The 21,225-nt window shown below is 49.0% G+C and overlaps 1 protein-coding gene across 1 annotated transcript in view; it reads right to left on the bottom strand.

The window, feature by feature from the left end:
• Window positions 1–9,643: 9,643 nt before the first annotated feature.
• CDK12 (cyclin dependent kinase 12) overlaps window positions 9,644–21,225 on the bottom strand; it is a 50,554-nt gene continuing 38,972 nt past the window's right edge. Inside the window, exon 14 of the mRNA XM_067541215.1 lies at window positions 9,644–9,770. Within this exon, the coding sequence (XP_067397316.1) occupies window positions 9,742–9,770 (29 nt within the window). The 3' untranslated portion in view covers window positions 9,644–9,741. The remainder of the gene's footprint in view (window positions 9,771–21,225) is intronic.

The raw sequence follows: 21,225 nt of genomic DNA, 5'->3' as shown, positions 1-21,225 counted from the left end.
CCAGCCTGCAGCCTCATACCTGCAATTCAGCTGCCTTGGGGGAAGGCACAGAGGAAAGAGCACTGGGATAGCAGAGAAAGCAACCCCAGACTGGGACTCAGGAGATCTGGGGTCTAAATCCCAGCTCAGCCACTGGGTGGCTAGGTGACCATGCCTCAGTTTCCCCACCTGGAAAATTGGGATAATTATACTGATCTCCTCTGCAAAGCACCTGGCAAGCGACTGATGGAAATAAGGTGAACCAGGAGTGATTATTATTGGGTTATTACCTTTTGGGAGTGGCTTAGATACAACAGTGAGGGGAACCCTTCAAGATAGGGCCAACTGAGAATGTGCATCTCATGTCACGTGTGGCTCTAATCTGTGCTGAAGGGTTATGAGGAGAATTCTTTGAGGGCAAATTGACCTCCTCCCCCAAGCTTGCTAAATGGCAGAGGCCAGAATATTCTCTTTGGTTTCCTTCCCCCCCACCACCACTTTTTCCTGGATGCTGATCCCCAGCCAAGAGTCCAGAGCTGAAAGTAGCCTGTGATTGATGGCGGTGTTTTCGTGGTAAGCGCACCCTGTAGTCCAATCCTTGTACCTTTCCCAATTCCTCCCCTGTCCCTATTCAGAGATCATGTTGTCTCATGTTGGTCCCAGAGGCACCATTAATTAAAAATACATCCAATTAAATGGCAGGTGAAAACGTGCAATTCCAGGCCCATTCCACCCCCGGTCTCCCTCCCGTCTTGGCTCAGCTGTGCTTTGATTTGAGCAAGAGGAATAGGGAAGGGTTCTCTGAACCTCAGCCAGCAGTGCCCGTGCCAGTCTGTTTGGGTGGCGCGCGCTGTGTGTGTGTGTGTGTGTGTGTGTACATGCACTGATCTCCATGGCTGGTGGATAGAGTTATTAAATTTCATCAGCTGTGCCTTGCTGCCCTTCAAGATGCACAGCTCCCCTCTCCCCTTGGCCAGACGGGGTACCAGGGCCAAAGATGGCAAGGCTGGGGTGGGCCACATTGGGCAGAGCTGGCTGAGGGCTCAGCGAACTCAGGGAGAAGGGGCTAGGCAGACTACGCACACGCCTGGTGCCTAGAAAGCCTCATTTTTAAGGCCACCCCTGACACATGCTGTGCCAAGCCGGGGGCTGCCGTTAACCCTGCTGAAGGCAGGAGGCAGTGGAGCTGGGACAAAATTGTATTAACTGCCCCCCGAAATAGAGAAGCTAAAAGCCAGTGCAAACACCTCTGCTATGTAGAAACCCCCCACGCAAATCCTTGCTGTGCCCTGCTCCCCCCAGATGGATGGGATGGACAGACAGCGGATAATGGGCCTGGAGAGGAGTGTGTGGTAATGATGTGACAGCTGGGATACGAATGGTTGAATCCAGCAAGACGCTCATTACTGATTGTGCCCACGGACGCGGGGTGGACTCGGTGCCAACTCCCCCCTGCCCCTACCGCTGGGAGAAATGAATCCTAATGGGCTAGTGGAGGCAGGGTGCCGGGCGGGCATTCCCTCTCAGGACTGGGGAGGGCGGGGGAGATGGGGAAAGCCATCAGGTCATGCAGGCTGGAGGGGGAGGAAGGCATGCGGGCTGATGGCAGAGGCTTGACTAGAGGCTGGAAGACAGAGACGAAGGGGGGCACAGACACATCCGCAGAGAGGCGGCATGGCCAGTAGAGAGAGGACCTGGGTTTTAGTCCCGGCTCTGGCACTGATTTGCTGTGCGATCTTGGGCCAATCATTCCCTGCTTCCGTGCCTCAAGTTTTCCTTCCTCTTTGCCTTGCTATTCAGACCCTCAGCTCACTGGAGGCGTGGATGGTCTCTTACTCTGGCCGTACAGCACCTAGCGCGCAGTGGGCCTGGCCCCACCTGCACTCGCTGGCCACTCCTCTGTCACAGACAGCAGCAGCTGGCAAAAGTGGCAAGCTGGCTAAACGAGCAGGCGTCTTCCAGGCCGCTTGCCATGGTGATGACCAAGTGCCCTGCAACCCTTGCTGCCGACACACGCGTAAGCAAAGGAAATGACAGGCAGGTACATGGCCAGGGCCAGATGCAGACACTGCTGGTGGCCAGGATGCTCTGTGAGCCACCGAGCAGGTAGGGGGAGGGGCAAAGAAGAGACCAGGCCATGTGGCCACACCGCGCTAGCAGCCAGGACCATGTGTAGCGCTGGCCCCACACACACAAGAGGCGCGGGAGTTGTGGGAGCAGGCAGGAGTGCAGGTAGATGTGGGGGCTGAGAAGAGGGCCCCTGTTCCACACAGCTACTGGGCAGGAGTAGCCCGAATAAATACAAGAGCCAGGCCTGGGAAGGGATGAGACAAAGGACTGATCCACAAGGGGGCTGATGGCCCCAGCCAAGAGGAGGTTTAAGGGGGTTCAGGAACCTGCAGAGCTTTGCCGCCTTCACTTTAACGCTAACTGGAGATTTTCATCTTCCGTGACTTTCTGCTCAGGGTGCTGGCAGGCGCACCCGCTGTGCTGCAGTGCCACCCGGGGCGGCTTTTTAATCAAGCCACCTTCCCCAGGAAAAGAGGCGGGGAGGGAGGCCGCGGAGCTCGCTCCCCCCAGGCAGGGTCGCTGCAGCCAGGCGGCCTGCCTGCTCCAGCCGGGGGAAACCACTGGGCCTGGTGTCCTCCCTGCACCAGGCCTGGGAGAAACACCCAAGACCTGAGCTTGGAGTTCAAAGGGCAGCTGGACTGAGAAGGAGGGGCCAGGTGGTGACGCAGCTGGTAAGGTGGGGCCAGGTGGCGAGGGCCTGTCTCATTCCAGGTCCCTGGGGACCTGTGTCCATCCTGCATCGCACTCCACCCCATTGGGGGCAAACGGCACCAGGACTGAAAGGACCACAGAGCCAGACTCTCTCCTCAGCCCCTAGAGGCCGGGTCCCTACAGCTCCGGGCTGGGCTCCAGTAGCAGGGGCGAGTCTGATGTTGCAAGTTGAATAAGTGAAGATCCCGGTAGCAGATTCTTAGAGTTTAAGGCCCATTCTAGTCACCCAGTCTGACCGGCCCCACAGCACAGGCCAGAGACGCTCCCCCAGGGATCGCTGTAGCTAGCCTCGAGCGTACGGCTGAGCCAGAGCAGAGCTTCTAGAAAGAGACGTGCAGTCCCGATGAGAAGAATCCTAGGGCTGTGCTGGACTGTCCATCACTTGGGCAACCAGCCCCAGGGTTAATTCCCCTCCCTTAAAAGGCTGCACTTTATTTCTAGCCTAAATCGATCTTCATTCCAGCTGCCAGCCACTGGCGCTTCCTCTGCCCTTCTCCGCTAGATGAGAGAGCCTTCTGCCAGCAGGAACCTTCCCCGCACCGAGCTAGGTACAGACCACCATCAAATCACCTCTGACTTTCCCTCTACGCTAAACGGATCAAGCTCCGTAAGTGCAAAGCACACGAAATGACGCTAGGGAACAGACGGATCCAGTGGACATGGCGACTCGGCCCGTCTCATACGTGGTCTTTCCACAGCACCTGCCGACAGGGTTTTGGAAAAATGGAAGATTTAGGTTGAAATTTACAAAGCCACCCCAGGGATTTGCCACCCCCTTCTCCTCTCAGCCTCCCATGTCCCACCCATTCTGGCTCAGCAGGTGAGGAGGACGGTAGGGATGGGTTATTTTGCAGCATGTGGAAGGATGACATGCAAACACAGGGATCAGCGCTGAATAGAGGTTTTCAGGCAGCTGTCCTCACAGCCATCTTGATCCGTTAGGATGGCCGGCCCATGGCTAGGGGCTATCCTGGGACTTAGGAAACCTGGATTCAATTCCCCGCTCTACCACAAACACACCGTGTGATCCTGAGCAAATCACTTAGTCTCTCTGAGCTTAATTTCCCCACCTGTACGATAGGGGTAACAGCACTGCCGTCTCCCAGGTGTGCTGTGAGGATAGACCACGTACGAGACTGTGTGATGGCCAGACACTATGGTGACGGAGGCCAGGTAAGTACCACACCGAGGGTTTGCTTTTTCCCCCCCAAGTGGAAGTGCAGGATCCAGCGCCACGTCTGAGCTCTTCTAATCGTTCTTTGGCACGAACACTGGATTGCCCTGCCCGACTGGTGCCCCCTTGCCACGCTCAGCTCAGTCCTTTCTGCAGCTCCTTCCGCAGGTTCCTCTAGCGCCGACTCCCCTCTGGGGTGCACCTGCAATTTGGGCTCCCTCGCTGTCCTAGGTGACTAAAGCAGGATCTTCGGCGAGTTCTGCAGGGCCCTTCCCCCCACAGCCTGTGGCAGCTGTTTCCCAGCCCACTGAGATGTTGAACCAAGCCCCGGTGGTGGGGACCCGCATCGCCTTTCTGCTTTAGTGTCGAGGGGGAACAGACAGAACATGAACTGGCCAGAAAGTCAGAGGCGAGACAGCTGCATGGACCTTTTCCCCCCCAAAAAAACTTGGCTCTTTTTAGTAATTTCAAGTTCTGAGGCATTTCTAGGAGCTCACGAGCAACTACAGAAACAGAAGGGGGGAAGCAAGTTTCGTTGACATTTTCCCCAAATTCTGGAGGGAAATTTGGGTTCAGCGAGCTTTACTCCAAGCACCCTGAACTAGTCATTGAACGAGCTGGCCTGGGGGCTTTTTAGCTATCATTCTAGAGCACTTTTAGGACCTTCCCCCATTACCGCAGTATCTGAGCATCTCCGCAATCTGGAACACATTTATCCTCACAACACCTCTGTGATGATCCCCATTGTACAGATGGAGCACTGAGGTACAGGGAGGCTAAGTGACTTCTCCATGGTCTCACAGGGGGTGTGTGGCAGAGCAGGGAATTAAACCCAGTTCTTGAGACCCAGGCTAGGGCCCTGACCATTGCCCCAGCCGTCTCTGAGGACAGCTCCGTTTTCTCAGCAAACTATTGGAGAGTAACATAAGAAGAGGTTGCTCTGGATCTACACGCCTGGCCGGGAGCCACACGGTAAGAGGGTCTCAACAGTTCACTCCCAGTCGAGTTTAGCACCTGTTCAGAGGGAATCCTGCGAGATCTGCACAGAGAAGGTCTCAGAGTGCGCGTTGGAAGGCAGCAGGCACAATTAAAGTGCCTGACGCGTTCGTAGTGAACAGTCTGATGCCGTCCATTTGTTGCTTCAAACCAGTCAACGAAGGTTTCCCACCAGTAAGTTTCCACCACTGCTGCGTCCATCACTGCTCGTTTCCAGTGCGACGAGTCACCCGCTCGGTGGCCCAACTGGAGGGGTAACGAAGTTGTGATCCAGTCTGTCCGTGGAGAGACGGTGTGTGGAAGCAGGCCGGCTGTCAGGCTCTCGGAGAAGCAGGGACTCCAGGCCCCTTTTACGTGCAAAGGACACAGGACAGTTATTACGGAAGACAAGGAGGAGGTGGATGAGCTCAGCCCTATCAGCAGAGGAAGGCTCATCTGCAGAGGACAATGGGAGGAAGACGCCCGTGTGCGTGCTCCACATCTCCTCCTAGTGGCTGGTCTGCACACGAGTCTGCTACAGCTCCCAACTAGGAGATTTCGGTAACGGTTGTGCTGAAGGTTGCACGTTCAAATCCTGCTGCTCGGCTGCATGAGCACAGAGCCCGTTACTCCTGCAGAGAGAAGTGTGGCATGGCTCTGAGCACCGACGACACACCCGTGCTCCATGCAGAAGGGTCCCGTGAGCACAGAGAGCACACCCGGGCCAAGCAGAGAGCCCAGAAGACCACCAGACTAGGGTCAGTCACTGCCTTCCTATCTTCGGGGCTTGTCCGGCCCCCATCCCTGTATTAGCCGAGTGCCTCGCAATCTAGGGTATTTATCCTCACGAGACCTCCTGGGAGGCAGATCAGAGCTGTTAGCCCCATTGTACAGATGGGGAGCAGAGGCCAAGAGCGGATAAATGATATGCTCATCGTTACACAGGGAGTCGATGGCCGAGCGTGAAATTAAACTCAGATCTCCAGAGTCCCAATCCAGGGCCCTAAGCACAAGGGCAGTCCTCCATCCTACTGGCTCGTCCCTGTGCTAAGGCCACAGTGCCTTCCCATCGCCATCAGCAGCCCAGCTCATGCAGGCTGCAAGAGATTGTCCCCGGACCCTCCATGCGCTAGATCCTCTTTGAGCACCCACCTCCCCTGCCCCCCACCATCCCCACTCACCAATCACACTCCCCAGGCAGCCACCAGACGAACGGCCTCCCCAGTCCCACCCGGCACATGAGAGCCACGTCACGAGGCCACAATTCATCTTGCGCAAGCAAAGTCCCTCTCGCCCGGAGGCTGAGCGTGAAGAAACACCAGGACAAGCAGGGAACGGAAACCCGGGTCCCGCTTGGATAGACGCTTTGACGGAAGGTCGCTCTCCCCAGCTCAGGCCACAGCACGTGGGGGAGGGATACGAGCAGGGCTGGGAAGGGGGGCACAGCTGCCAACCCAACTGGTATGTGTTTGGGAGGGGGGGTTTACTGGTTTGTGGTGCCCTCGTGTGGCCAGAACAGAGATTGGATCCTCCACAGATAAACACAGGACAGACACATGCACTAGATAGAGCCTGGAACATCATTTGGAGGAACCGAATCTCCAGTTCCTAAGTTATGGTCCAGTAGAAGATAACCTGCAAACTGCTGGAAGCTAGGAGGAATTCTGGGGGTGAAGGATGATCCATAGAGAGCTAGAGGGGTTGCAAACCTCTCAGACTAGTGTCCGGGCAAAGGTACTTTAAATCACAAACCCTGTGTCATTTAAGCAGCATCGCTGACCCCAACCGAGTCAGGCCCCAAACTGTCACAAGGTCGATTTAAAAATGAGACAGGTGTTTAAAAAAAAAAATAAAAAAATCATACATTTGAGATTCTTTCTTGGCCTTCTGGTGTCTGAGCCACGAATTCACATTTTCAAGTTTTCTCTCAACCATGAAGATTAGAAATTTACTTTTTATTTGAAAGCTATGATTGGCACTAAAGCAGTGACTCCAGGGGTTGGGGGGTCTAATTAAAACTGCCAATATTACAAGAAAATCACGAGCATTGGCAACAGTCTCAAAGACGACCACGTCTCTTTCCATGCCACAAACACAGGTTGATATAGATCCTGCCCCCTTGGATTTCTCCCTTGCCTGCTCCATTTTTACCTGCTCTCCTAAGCAAAACAACTCAACCTAATAATGTCACCATCTGAGCCGCACTTTGAAACTAGCAACACTCAAGTGGCTTTGAAATTCTCTGGGTGTTTACATGACTCCTGCTGCTGCAGGATCCCACCACTTTGCACACATGAATGCATTTGTTTACAAATGCCCCCTCCCTCCCCACACACACACAGAGGGAACTGTCATGTCATTCTCCCCATTTCTTAGGCGGGGGAAACTGAGGCACAAAGGAACAGAGTGACTTGCCCAGTGTCCCACAAGGGAGCATGACAGAGCTGGGGATTGATGTCTAGAACCCCAGCCCAGTGACTTAGTCACAAGATCAGCTCTAGTCCAGAGTCACCCAAACTATTCTTAAAAAACAGGGAAAAATAAAGACTCTGCCTGACACATGAGATCAGTTTTAATAAACAGTTTCCAGGCCTAGAACAAGTCACCAAGCTTCAAGGCCCACTGGACTGGGAGTCAGGACACCTAGATTTTATTTACAGCTCTGCTACTGGCTTCCTGTGTGACCTTGGGCAAGTCACTTCCCTACACATGCCTCAGTTTCCCAACCTGTAAAATGGGGGATAACAACACTGACCTTCTTTGGCAAAGACTTGAAGAACTGGGGATGAAAAGCTCTAGATAAGAGTTAAGTATTATTATTAATGGAGATTTCCATGGATTTTTGCACCGAATGCAGCAGCAATCATCCATTTTAGAGGACAATTCTTTTTCAAACACTTAAGGAAAGGTGTAAGCAGATTTGGAAGGAAACAGGTCATTACAGAAGAAATCTGTAATGCAGATATATATAGCAACTGGATGGATAAATATAGCTGGATAAATTTGGATGGATATGGATAAATATAGATAAATTTAAAGTGACAAACTAACTTTTGTTAACTTTAAAAGCACTCTACCAAATCCTGACCAGTGCTATGCAGTCATTGTGGTTAGAGCGACATCTGGTGGCTATTTCATGCTTCCATACATCTCAGGCATTGCTGGGAGGTTCCGCGCCCTCCCAACTCCTTCCTTTCCAGGTGTGTCTACACTACACTGTAACCCTGATCTGTGGGACCCGGGCTTGGGGACGCAGTGTTTCCAAGCCCCTGCTTGAGCATCTACCCTGCATTATGAAGCCTGGGTTTATAATTCCAGGACTCGGGTCTCTCAGCCAATCTGACATGTCCATACTGCACTAAGCAGACCGTCTGACTCAGGGCTGCAGCTTGAGCTGCGTCCACACTGCAGAATGACAGGGCTTGGACCCGAGACAGTGTGACTTGGGCTCGGAGCCCCCAGACCTAGGACCTGCGCCCTGAGGGCTTGCTGACCCAAGTCTAACTGGTGTGTGTGGACGGGAGGGGGGCTTGGGCTCAAACCTGAGTCAGAGCCTGGGCTTAATGTAAGCGTAGACATACCTTCACTGTGTCTGGAAATGGATCAATGAATTAGGTGAGGATGGACCCACAAAGGACAGGTGCGGCCTTCGTGGCTGACCCTCTGCAGCCATTAACTTGGATCCTGAATGTTCTGTCCATCTTTGGTTTACAGCCAATATCCCAGCCCAGCCCACTGATCTGACTAAAGCAACGCCTGCCAGGGGGGAGTGGATTAGAGAGTAGCTGCAAACAGCCTTCTATGGTCACAGACTGCCCACTGGCTCCCCATTACAGCTGAGTCCTGAGCCTGTGTCCTGAACTGGATCCAGACTCTGTAGCCAGTCCACATCTAGTACAAGAGTCAGACCTGCAAGCAGCAGCCCACTGTGTGCAAGTGGTACATGACATGGCGTCAGAAGTAAAGGCAGCCAGAGGGAGCAAAAACGGAAGGAAACGAGCAACAAAGGTTGCAAGCAAGGGAAGGGAGGAGGGGGAGAGGCAGCAAAGGTTGCAGGACAGCTCTCATCAACACGCCACTTTCAGTGCCCCAGAGAACTTCACCTTTAACACACCTCCAGATAGGGACCGGCTACAGAGCTTCTATCCCCGAGAGAGATACTAGCGATGTGTCTTCAGTTCACCACTAGCTCTTGCTATTACCAGCTCAGGTATGTTACACATAGCACTGTTCCATTCCGGCTCCTGCTTTAAGTTTTACATTCCCACCATTTATAAAAGGTGCACGATCTTGTTGTCTTTAGAGCTCAGTGTGTTAAGTGTCTCAGAATTGTACTGGTATTCGAATGACACAACCAGCAGCACTGCAGCCTACCATGTACAAGATATACATGACTAGGGGATCCACGACCAGGGCTCCTCAGTGTTGCCACAAAACAAATAATGAAGAACATTAGCTCGTAGCAGTAGAAGGCTGTTATCTACGGGGAACCAGCTACCAGAGGGAGGACACTTTATAAGCATGTCAGACTTTGATCAGTGCAGGTTGGCTTAGTAGCATCTCATTTCCTGTCTGCCTTCATAGACTGCGCTAAACCATTCCTCGCCTGCCTTGAGCTTTGCCTCCTCCCTCTCCCCCCATCAGCAGACACACAAGACACTATCACAACAGGACAGTTTGCAACTAGCCCTTGCAGCACGGGTTAGGGCAACTCCTCAGCCATTGGTTACTTACGAAGGAAGACGGCTTAAAGATGCCATGGTGCTGTGGGCAGCCGCCATCCACAGTGAGCTGGGAATCTCAGACGGGCGCTGGCTAAAGGCAGACTCCAGTCAGGCATCAGCTGCTAAGAGCACTCGACCTAAAACAAAGAAGAACATACATGTATTGGAGCAAGAGCCAGGCCATCCCTGAAGGGAGGTTATTCAAGCCTCTGTGAAAAGAAAGCGGGTGTTGAAATCTGTTCCTCAGAGTCCTAGTCCAGGACTGAGGCTCCCAGGTGCTACCACAATAAAACACAGTAATTTAGCACAGACCACCTTTCTCCAACATGTTATTATATTTGTTCACACTTACTGACCTTCAAACAAAAAGGGAAGAACTTTAGACAGTCTGATGGAAAAATCCCTTCCCTTCTGCTTTGAGAGACACTGCACAAGTGAGAGCAACACAGCAGGGTGCAGAGAAAGTCTCAAGGAACATCCCACAGCTACCATTGCTTTTACTGTACCCAAGTCAAGGGAAAACCCTAGCAGGGATTTAAACTGCCTAGCCACCTTGTTGAAATTTTATAACAAGAACTGTGTTCCCTCCATGTTAGGGCAGCGAAGAAATGGAAGAGGAGTAATGAGGTTAGCCCATCTCTAAAAGCTTTCACAGAGGATCTCGAAGAACTTCACAAAAGGCGGGTCAGTATCATTAACCGTTTTACAGATAGGGAAACTGAGGCACAGGGACTCATAGGCAGAGCCAGGAATAGAACCCAGTAATCCTGATGCCCATTCTTCTGCTCTAGCCACTAAACCCTACTCCTTCCCCTGTCCCCGTCAGTACATAAAAAAACAGCACTCCCAGTTATGGTACTTAGTGAAAGAGCAACGGATGTTTAAAAATAACCTTGCTGGAAACTGCATAAGAAAGACCGATACCAATGAGACGGCATGCACTGACTTCAAAACCCCACTTTGGTATTATTATTATTCAACATTTATATTGTGCCAACGTCTAACAGCCACTTTTCAGAAGCAAGGCCCACTGTGTTATGCACTGTGCACAACACAGTTAGGAGATGCATGCCTGGTCCTCCTTGATTTCATTGTTACGCTCAGTTTCCTTTTTTCCACTGGCTTCTTTTTCTCAAGCATAGCTTCATATGCACGGGTTGCAGGATTTATTTTCATATAGACTGTGCCTAACGTTTAATAATAATCCCTAGTTCCTCTATAGCATTTTTCTCCAATAGAGCTCAAAACACTTTACAGAGGAGGCCAGTTTCATTATCCCCATTTTACAGATGAAGAAATTGAGACACAGAGAAGGGAAGTGACTTGCCCTAGGTCACCCAGCAGGTCAACGCCTGAGCCAGGACTAAAATCCAGGACCTGAGGCCCAGTCCAGCGCTCTATCCACTCTTAGAGCGCACTGCTACATCCAGTGAGGCTTTAAAAACCAGGCTTTCTAGAAACACACATTAAGACCTCTCTGGATCCTCATTTAGGGAATTTTCAAGTGCCCAAGCTCTGACATAACTAAGGCCCAGACCTGCAGGTACACACACACTTGCTTAACTGTGAAGTTCATGAAGATACTCAAGGGGCCAAGTTGAGCACATGCATATGTGGTTTGCAGAATCAGGGTCTGTGCGTCTGAATTACTGCAAATGGCTAATCTGCAGCCAAACAGCAGCTGCAAAAGGGCGAAGGACATGCCATGGACTCCAGGGAGTCATTACACTTCAAAGCTTTGCAACTATAAAACTCAGATGAGAAAAAATTAGCCAGCTCCTCCTTCCTTGCTAAATAGACCCCACTACTATCAGCAAGCTAGGGGGCCTGGCTCCATCACAGTTAACATAAGATACTGGATCAGACCAATGGTCCATCTAGCTCAGTGCCCTGTCTTCCAACAACAGCCGATGCCAGATGTTTCAGAGGGAATGAACAGAACAGGGCAATGATCAAGGGATCCATCCCCAGTTGTCCAGTCCCAGCTTCCAGCAGTCAGAGTTTAGACACCCAGAGCATGGGGTTGTGTTCCTGACCATGTTGGCCAATAGCCAATGGACCCTCCGTGAACTTATCTAATTCTTTTTTGAACCCAGTTATGCTTTTAGCCTTTACAACATCCCCCGGCAATGAGTTCCATAGGTTGACTGCACGTTGTGTGAGGAAGTACTTCCTTTTGTTTGTTTTAACCCTGCTGCCTATTCATTTCATTGGATGGCCCCAGTTTCTTGGGTTATGTGAAGGGTTAAATAACACTTCCTTATTCACGGTCTCCAAACCATTCCTGATTTTATAAATCCACATTATATCCCCCCAACCCCCAGGCATCTCTTTTCTAAGGTGAACAGTGCCTGTCTTTTTAGTGTCTCCTTGTATGGAAACAGTTCCATTCTTTTTGTTGCACATGTGCAATGTGGAGGAGAACAAGCTGTGTCCACTTAGGCTCCACCCACCTCCATCTGCCATGCAAAAATGGGCAAGATTTTCAGAAATGGCTAGTGATTTTGGGGGCCCCACTCGAGACTCCATAAAGGGGCCTGATTTTCAGAAGATGCTCAGCACCCACCTCTGGAAGATCAGGGTGTTTAGAAGGGGTCTCAAGTCAGGCCTCCAACAGCTTCGAAGAACTTGGCTACCACAGATATTTTCACTTGCCTGTGTGGATATAACCATGTTAGAAACCCATGTTCTAACCCAGGGATCTACCAGGCTTACAACATGGGTTTAGCATGTGATCTACATATTTCCCTTCCACTCACACAGATATGGTAAAAGAAACATGCCAGAACCACCATGTGGTTTTGGAGTAGAAATCTCATCTGTCCAACGCCTCTCAGCTTAGTGTCAAAATAGTGGTGAGGTGCTGTGCATGCTACAGATTTCAACTCTATTGTACCTGCGTTAGAATCATAGTGTAGACAATGGGTCAAATGTAAGAGCCTAAATCCCATTGGCTTTCAATGAGACTTAAGCGCCTCAGTCACTTTTGAAGTGATACTTAGGTGCTTTTGAATATTTGACCAAGTACTGTAAAGGTGACGTGAAGAGGAGGTGGGATAAAAATTAAGCATGTGCCCTAGTTTTTGCTTCTTTAGGATAGGAAGAGAAGCATGGAAGGGTTATCGATCTAGCTAGCTTTTTATTTTTAAGGGTTTTCTTCCTGCTTGTTTTTTCACAGCAGAAATTCCAGGTTTGTCTAACATGGAAGTCTCTTTTGTGACCGAAGAACTAGTGCCACGATGGCATCACGAAAGCCAAGACAGCGAAAGCCGAGTAACTGCCAGGGGGAGACATCTGCAATCAGACTACTTGGTTGGTTGATTTGTATTTGTCAATAGCCATTTATTCAAATGAGCAGTTAACATTTTGGAGAAAAGAATCCTTTGCTAAAGAACAATGCCCATTATTCAATTAAAGTCAACAAAACGTCCTCAGGGACCTCTGATGAGTTCTCCAGCAAAGTCAGAGAAGACCAGAGATGACATTTCTAATAGTTTTAAGGGTAAAAAAACCCCAGAATTTTTTTAAAACAGTTTCAGGCTGCCAAGTTTACACCATTAAGTAGCAAAATAAAGGGCACAAGCCCAGTTTAAAAATATTCTTTGCAGGTCTCTAATTTGGCTACTAAAATGTCCAGCTAACTGGCTGCAATGGCACCTAAAAGTACATTGGAGGCAATAATACTTTAGGTGCAAACTCATCAAACATAAACTGCTGTACTGGACTCTGCCTGCCCCCTTTCTCCTCGCCAGCACATTCAGAGAGCTAGATGAGCTGAATCTTGCTTCAGCGAGCCCACTTGATTCACTGTAACATGGAGATGCCCTGTCCCCTGGCTGGAAAGGATGGATGCCAGAAGTTATGACCCCACATAAAAATAGATCTGGAGGCTTCCAAGGCCAGGCGACAGAGAACAAGCTGAAGAACAGGTGCAGCTGGACAAGAAGCTTACCACAGCCTAGGTGCAGTTTTCGTCCCAGTATAACTACGGATATGACTACACTGGAGTTAGAATGTATCATTGCCAGCTCAAGGAGACAGTCCGGTGCTAACACCGATCCAGTTAGCATGCTAAAAATAGAAGTACGGCTGTGGCAGTGCAAGTGGCGGGAGGGGCTAGCCACCCCGAACATGATCCTGTCTGAAACCCCTCCTGCTCATGCCATGGTGGCTGCACTTCTATTTTTAGCTCGCTAGTTCGATCAGCACCACCAGCGGTATGTCCACCCAAGCTGGCAATTACAACTCCAGTTCCTTGTAGACACACCCTAAGTTAATAAGGGGTGTGGATTTTTACTTATATAGTTATACCAATTCAACCCTAGTGTGGGTGCAGTTATACCACTATAAAGGTGTCTTATACTATTTATTCCCCTTCTCATTCTGGTATGAGCCCATTTATACTGGTATACCTGCATCCACCTTAGGGGGAGTTGGATCACTTTAACGAGACCTGTATAAAGCAGTACAATTATTGTGTGTAGGACCTATAGTGCAAGAGAAGAAACATTCCAACCCCTGCGTCTGCACCGCCAATCTGGAGCGTTCAAAAAAACAAAAGATAGGCCCCCCAAAATCATCAGATTGGCTTAAAAGGCATGAGTTCTAACATAAATAAATAAGATGCTTGTTATTTTTACTGGCCTCCTGCGTCTCACCCCTTAGGCACCACTTTTTCCAGCTTTTTGCTTCAACACAAGAGCTAGAAATAGTTTGTGGGTTTTGTTTTTTTTTTATTTTAAATCAAAGCTGAGATTCTCACACAAATCACAAGACTCCAAGAGCTGGGGCTTCAAGGAAACCAGCAAACATCCTGGGGTTCATGATAAAACCACGAGCATTGGCAAAACTGCATACACTGAATTATTATTTTATAATGCCCAAAGGCTTGTTGCGGGTATCCCGGGAGACAAGACAGCTACAGTCCCCACCTCAAAGGGCTGACAAAACAAAGGAGATTGACTGAAGAGAGAAGAGCCTTCAATATAAAATTAAAAAAGAAAAAACAGGAAGTTCCCTCTTCTGTTGCCATTACACAGAGCTACAGAGGCGAGATTCTACGGGTTCCCAGCCCAAACTTCTCACAAGCATTTCTCACCAGATGCAGCTAAATCACTGGTAAACCTCGACTGGGAATCTTTTGCTGAAAGCTAGGGCTGGTTGAAAATTTTCCAACAAAAACAGTGTTCTGACAAAAAATTGCATTTTGAATAAAATGTGGGGGTTTTGTTTGATGTGGGGTTGTTGTCTTTTTGAGGGGTGGGAGGGGGGAGTGGAAATGTCCACTGTCTGCAGAAAGATCTCAATTATTCATCAAACACCAAATTCCCCCGAACTGAAGTATTTCAATTTGGATATGCCGCAGCCAGGCCTCATGGGAGTTATAGTTCAGTCGCCTAAATGTCCCCATTCTTCTATATGGAGCAGGCTCCCCAAGTGGACAACATCTCCCATAACGTACCACGTCCAGGGATTTCCATGACTCATTGCCTCCCCCTTTCCAAGGGAAGGTCATGGGAGATGTAGTCCAACCACGTAGTCTGGTGTCTAAAGGAGAACGGGAGCATGAGGCACTTGAACTACAACTCCCATGATGCACCGTGGTACCAGATCCAAATCTAAATATATAGATTTTCAAATGAAGTTTTTTGGTTTTCTAATTTTAACAAAAAAGACAAATTGCAATTTTCCACGAGATGGGGGTGGGGTGGGGAATTCAACTTGCTCTACTAAACACTAGGCCATGGACTGCAAGCTTGAGATCACAGAGGGTGCAGAAGAAAGCAGTGATCAGTCAGTTGTAGTTACTGAGAATGGCAGGAGGCAATGAGGACAGAGCCAAGAATGGCCTTTATTGGCCAAGAGGCTGTAAACATATTGAACCTTAAGTTATCACATAACTAAGGAGATCCGTTTTGGGCCAGTGGTCACTATGGCTTGGCCCAGGGTCAACTCCAACACCACTGTCCCACCCGGCAACATGGGCTAATCCAGTAGGGCCCTCCCTCTCTGCTGTAAAGAGTTAGATCATCATCCAGTCTCTGCAAAGCAGGGCACATGCAGTAGACACACCCTGGAAGGTACCATTGGTGACTAATCCACAGCTTGCATGATACTGGAAAGCAGGATGGATGACCGCAACAGTCCCTTCTTGACTTCATGTACAGGAATCTAAAGTTTCACTGCATAGAACTGAAGATGATTTCTACCAAAGTCTTAAAAATACATAAAAGATGGGATTTCTGAATTTGATTAATAAAAATATTAGGACCGCAAATTGTGCGCTTGTACGTACACACACACACACACACACACACACACACACACACACCCATTATGCTGCAACCAATCACCTGTGGCTGTACCACTCGAATTCTGGACCTTCAATTTATGTATCACATATGATTTAGAGTAGAAGGGACCATTAGCTTCTTCTATGTACATATAGTGCCAAGAACACAGAGTGAAATAATCAGAATAGAAATGACCTAGCCAGAAGCAGGACAGCTCTGTTACCAAAACGTAGGCAAAGGGCTTTTCTTGGGGCAGAGCTAAAGCACTTAATGCCATTACCGTGCTTTGGATCTTAAACCAACAGTTTCGCACTGTGCTGTTATAACCAAACTGAAACAATCTTAAACTAGACAAGAAGGAAAAATAGAAGTCTGATGACATGTACAATAACCAGATTCCAGCTGTGTTTGCACCATTCTAGTCAGACCATGAGGGAGAGATCTGTATGCTCACTCGGTCTCATCTAGGGAGCGCTAAGGACATAGCTAGCCTGTGGAACTCATTGCCCCATGATGTCATTGTAGCCAAGAGCTTAGAAGAATTCCAGAAGGGATCAGACATCTTTATGGAGAACAAGAGTAGCCAGAGCAAAGATTTAAAAAGTAACCAAGAGTTTTGGAATGTTCCTGTATTAAGGCAGAGCCAATCTCTAAATGCCTGAGATTAGGAAGAAATCTCTTCAATCGGCAAATTATTTGATAACTGCCTTCTGCAAGATTTCTTGTACCTTGTGGTATGAGACACAAGACACTGGACCAGAGGTGCCATTGAGTTGATCAGATATGGGAATTCTAAGGTTTCCATGAGAAACATGTAGTGGAGCTACGGAGCTTTGATGTCTCTACTGCCAATGCACAATGGGTTTGGAGAGCATGGGTAGGAGGACATGGGGATCTAAACTAAGAGGGGAAAGGTACCAAGTGGTTTGTGTGACCCACATGTGAAGGGTGAGCAGTGGACACAGATGGCGAGGGAGAGGGGGAGTTCAGATGAGCGCTGGAATTTTCACTCTGTCATTAACAGCACAGTCCAACAGCCACTACCAAAGCAGCCGGCTTGAAAAGCCACTTTAACAGCGCATTAGGGAGACACACAAAGCATCGCTATGCACCATCGATATTGGCAGTGGGACAAGGCTGATGGAAATGAAGCCTGGGGTTGCCAAGGCCTAAATCAGTGCAGGAGACAGAGAGAAGAGCTTTTTGGTTTTCAGCAAATCACATCTTCACAGCTCTACCAGGCAACTAAAAGCTCCTGCAGGCCTTGCTCAGATCTGCATAAGGTGATGGAGAATTTTTAAAGGGGAAGAATGGAGTATGAAGACAATTGCCATTGTTCATAGGAATCTGCTAATGGGAACTTTCAGGAAGACGACCCAAAACACTGAAGCACCTTTCCCATCTCTAAACCCAATCCAATTAATAAGAAGTCAGAGACGCTTTATTGCTTGGGGAACAGGATGGGATTAAATCAAAATAGGGCATCTACGACACAGCAGAAAGGTTTACAGCTGGATCGGCCCTTAGGAAAAAGCTGAAATGGTAGGGAACATGGGACTTTTAAATTTTGGGGGCCAATAAAATAAGTAGGACTCTAATCAGTTTTCCTGTAAGCTCTCTGGGGCAGGGAATGTCTCTCATTGCTGGCTGTGCACCACCCAGCACAGCTGGGACCTCCAGCCAGGTGCTACCATAATATAAATAAATGAATGTTCTTGGCATCCAGAACTTGTGCATTAGAATTTATTGCATCAAGAAGCAGCACAATACATAGAGGGGTAACAGGAGATTTAAAGTAAGTCTTCAGTGATGGGTCTTACTTTCCAGAGGGTTTATTTCCTTTTGCTACAAAGGCCCCCGATTTTACCTTCTACGCTCTTTTAGCACTAGAACGCCAAATTTGGGCCCAGCAGTTCATTGGTCATTGAAAACTGCAAAAGTAGCCCCAGTTATGAATCTACACTCTCAAGATAAAGGGACAATCAGCCATACCTCGGTCTAGATTCTTTTACAAACCTATTGTTATTTGTAACCCTATCCCTCCCTTCCAAGATTTTTGTAACAAAGAGCCAAGAAAAATCACATTTACTTTTCCACTTCGCTTACTTTGCACATTTGACCACGCTTTGAATCTAATAATTTCTGGGCTCCCGTGTATACTTGGTTTCCCCTGGAGCTTGCATGGGTCTTTCAGAGAAGTGATGGAAAAAGACCATCTAAGCCAGATCAGAATATGTGGTTGTAAAACCATAACTGACAGGGAGACTTGGGGCAAATACAGCAGCTGCGCTTTCCCCAGCCCCTTTTAAATTGATTATCTTGCTAGTTAATTGCATCCCTTGAAGTCATGGTGAGGCCTGTTTGAATGAGAGCAGGAGTATTTAACAAGGGCCAAAGCAGTCTCTCAATCCCTGTGTCAGCCTGAGCCCTACATTTAGGGTTCCTCTGAGGAAGGCACCTGTATAGGGGAGAGGGAGAAAATCAGCCTCCTGTTCTTCCCAGTGCAATCGACAGTGGGAAGAGTCTGCAGAGACAGCATTCAGTGGGTGGAGCAGGCTTAGATAAGACACCCCTCTGAGCCCTGGCTGCACCACAGGTTCTATCGTTGCTATTTCCAGTGGAGAATTACAGATTGGATTTTTCACAACATGAGACAACCTGCGGGAAGTGGGAGCGCAGTTGTGTGGGATGGGAGGAGAGGACAGGGAAGAGCAGCAGAAGTAGGCAAAGACAATCCCTGAAAAAAACATTTCAAATGTATTCGGTCAGGCCAGGGTTTGTGGAGGAGTTCAGCAAGGCAGGCTGAGTTCTGGTTTGCTAACGGCTCAGCGTTTGTGAGCGCTCATGTAGTTCAAACCTGGTAAGGATTGGTAAGGATTCCTCACTCCCGCCACTAAATGCTAAGATGATTCCCGAAACACGAGCTATCCACAAAGTCCTCCAGCAAAAGGGACGATGAGATTTGACAGTCCGAAAGCAGTGCATAAGGCACTAGACTGGGACCAAGTAGATCTGGATTCTAGTTCAAGAGCTCTGAAAGTGCCAGGTACTAGCTACTTCTGACTGGAGTTAACGAACAAGCCAGATTCCGCGGTCTTCCTCACACATCATAAAGCAGCCAACTTGGGTATGTGCCCTTTAAAAAAAAAAAAAAAACAACTCATTCCCAAGTCATCTTTAATTGTTCAAATCTACTGTGACTTCTTAAGTGAGAGGAGCGATCCTGAGGTGAATGCAGCTTAGACCCCCGTCCATACACAGTGCTTTCTCTCAAGGGTACTGGCAAAGGGCTCCAGAGCCTTCCCACTAGTTCAGAACTGGCCCAGTAAATGAGGATTAAGTCCCAGCTTGCCGCTGGTTAGGGCCCACCCCTTTGTGAAACTGGTTATGCCAACCATATGTATTTGCAGCAGTGCCCACAACGCGCTAGCCACATCCCAAGCGGGGCCACTCCTGCTCCATTGCACTCATGATCTAAGGAAGGGTCCGCACACCCCAACAGGGACGAACCAGCAGTTTGGGGCCTTTTCATTGGCATAGAAGCCTAGGATTGAAGGAGCTCAGGAAATAACTCCCCTAATCTTCGAATACAGCCAGGTCAGTGAGAGGGTCCAACGGCTGGCCAGCTGACACTACAGCTGCTGTTCCGTGACCAGGAGCTCACAATCCAGCACTTTACCCTAGCACAACACACACACTGAGGAAACCTCTTTTCACTGGCAAGTGGAAAACCCAGAGGGTGGGGGAAAAAAATAAAAATCCAACTAGCTCAGTGCTCAAATTTCACCTACCTTAGAGTTGCCCTTTAGATGGAACCATCAACCCCTCCCCCACTCTATAAGTGCCACCGAAAAATTATGATCTAGGATGTCTCAATCTTATCACAAGAAGTGCCATGATCTTTGATGTCCCGCCTGTGCAGAACAGAGACAGCCTCAATAAATTATCTGAAAGACCCAGACAAAACAAACTGTGCAGAGCCCTTTATGGGCAGAGGTGACCTTGCCTGGACTGGAACTTGCAATTTCAGAGTGTTTAGACATTCTGGGTCCCTGCTCCATTCCACTAAGCCATCTTCCTCTGTAGCTAGAAACCTCAACGCTTCAGATCAATGCGGCAATGGAAAAATCAGCCTGGGATCGCTCTACTTCACCCATCAGCACCATCATCAGCTACAAAGAGCCCATTCCTCTGCCACAGATCCCGCCATATTTACTCACACACGTTTTCCACTGAAAATCAGTGTGAATTCTGCTTGAGTAAGGACAGCGTCAGGCCCTGTGTCCTAATCAGGTAGGATTAGGGTTTCAGTTACATACCAAAACCTTTCCAACTACCCACAGCAAACTAAGCAGGGCTGAACGGCAGGTATCAAACTGCATCTCCCAAATTCCAACCTTTTAAACACTGTATCAAAACTCCCCTTAACCCTTCGTGTTTCACACCTCCCTGCCAGACTCATTCTGCAGTGACCATAAATCAGCTCCGGGGCAGTCACATCTGGGGTGATGGATGGCAATGCAGATCCCTTCCGTGATGTCCCATGGCCAGGTAACAAACAATTTGTGCTTAGCGAATGCATGCTGCTGGGAATCTGCCCAGGCTGTCTGACAAACAGCTTTCAGATAGAGCTTTCCTTGCACAGGCTCAGAGTTCAGCTGCTTTTTACAAGTACCAAGAGTTTTTCAGAAACAGAGAAGCAAAGGAGTCCTCAATCAGTCAAGAAGACACACCAGTCCCTAAGGGTCTGGTAGGAAGACAGGCTGACCGATCTGCCAGCTTACCTTTATACTGCTCCCCAGTAAGCTAGATTTCTAAGGTTCCCTGGTGAAAGCACTTAAATCCTGGTTAACCTTAATGAGGACTTCTGCTTTATTACTCCCTCTATTTACATCTGTGTGGGTAGGGGGGAGAAGGGGGGGACAGGCAACAGCTAGAGAATTAACTCTTAGCCTGCTACTCTCTGCACCCAAGCTGGCGAGGACATCCAGCCAAAGATAACATGGCAATGGCAATAGGCTTTTGGGCACAGCCCTTCAATGGCCTGAAGTCGAGGTGAAGGGACAGTCTGCAGAAGATAAAAATGTGCTAAATCCAGTTTGATCTAGTTCATTCACCCTTTCTCTTCCCCTGGGCCTAGTCACGGTCATGGCAGCTGCTTTAACAATTAGATGCACAACACGCATGGTAATCCTCTTACAGGGCTCTACCAACTGCCCCTTTCTCCAGAAGAAGGAAGCAGGCGTCACAATGGTTAGACAAGACTCACTGAGACCATCTTGTCTGACCCTCTGCAAAG

This window comes from Emydura macquarii, unplaced genomic scaffold (genome assembly GCF_026122565.2).
Source record: "Emydura macquarii macquarii isolate MOO-44397 ecotype Brisbane River unplaced genomic scaffold, CSIRO-AGI_Emac_v2 contig_629, whole genome shotgun sequence".
NCBI classification, from domain to species: Eukaryota; Metazoa; Chordata; order Testudines; family Chelidae; genus Emydura; species Emydura macquarii.
The sequence above is the reverse complement of the archived record's forward strand: the minus strand, read 5'-3'. Positions and strand labels throughout refer to the sequence as shown.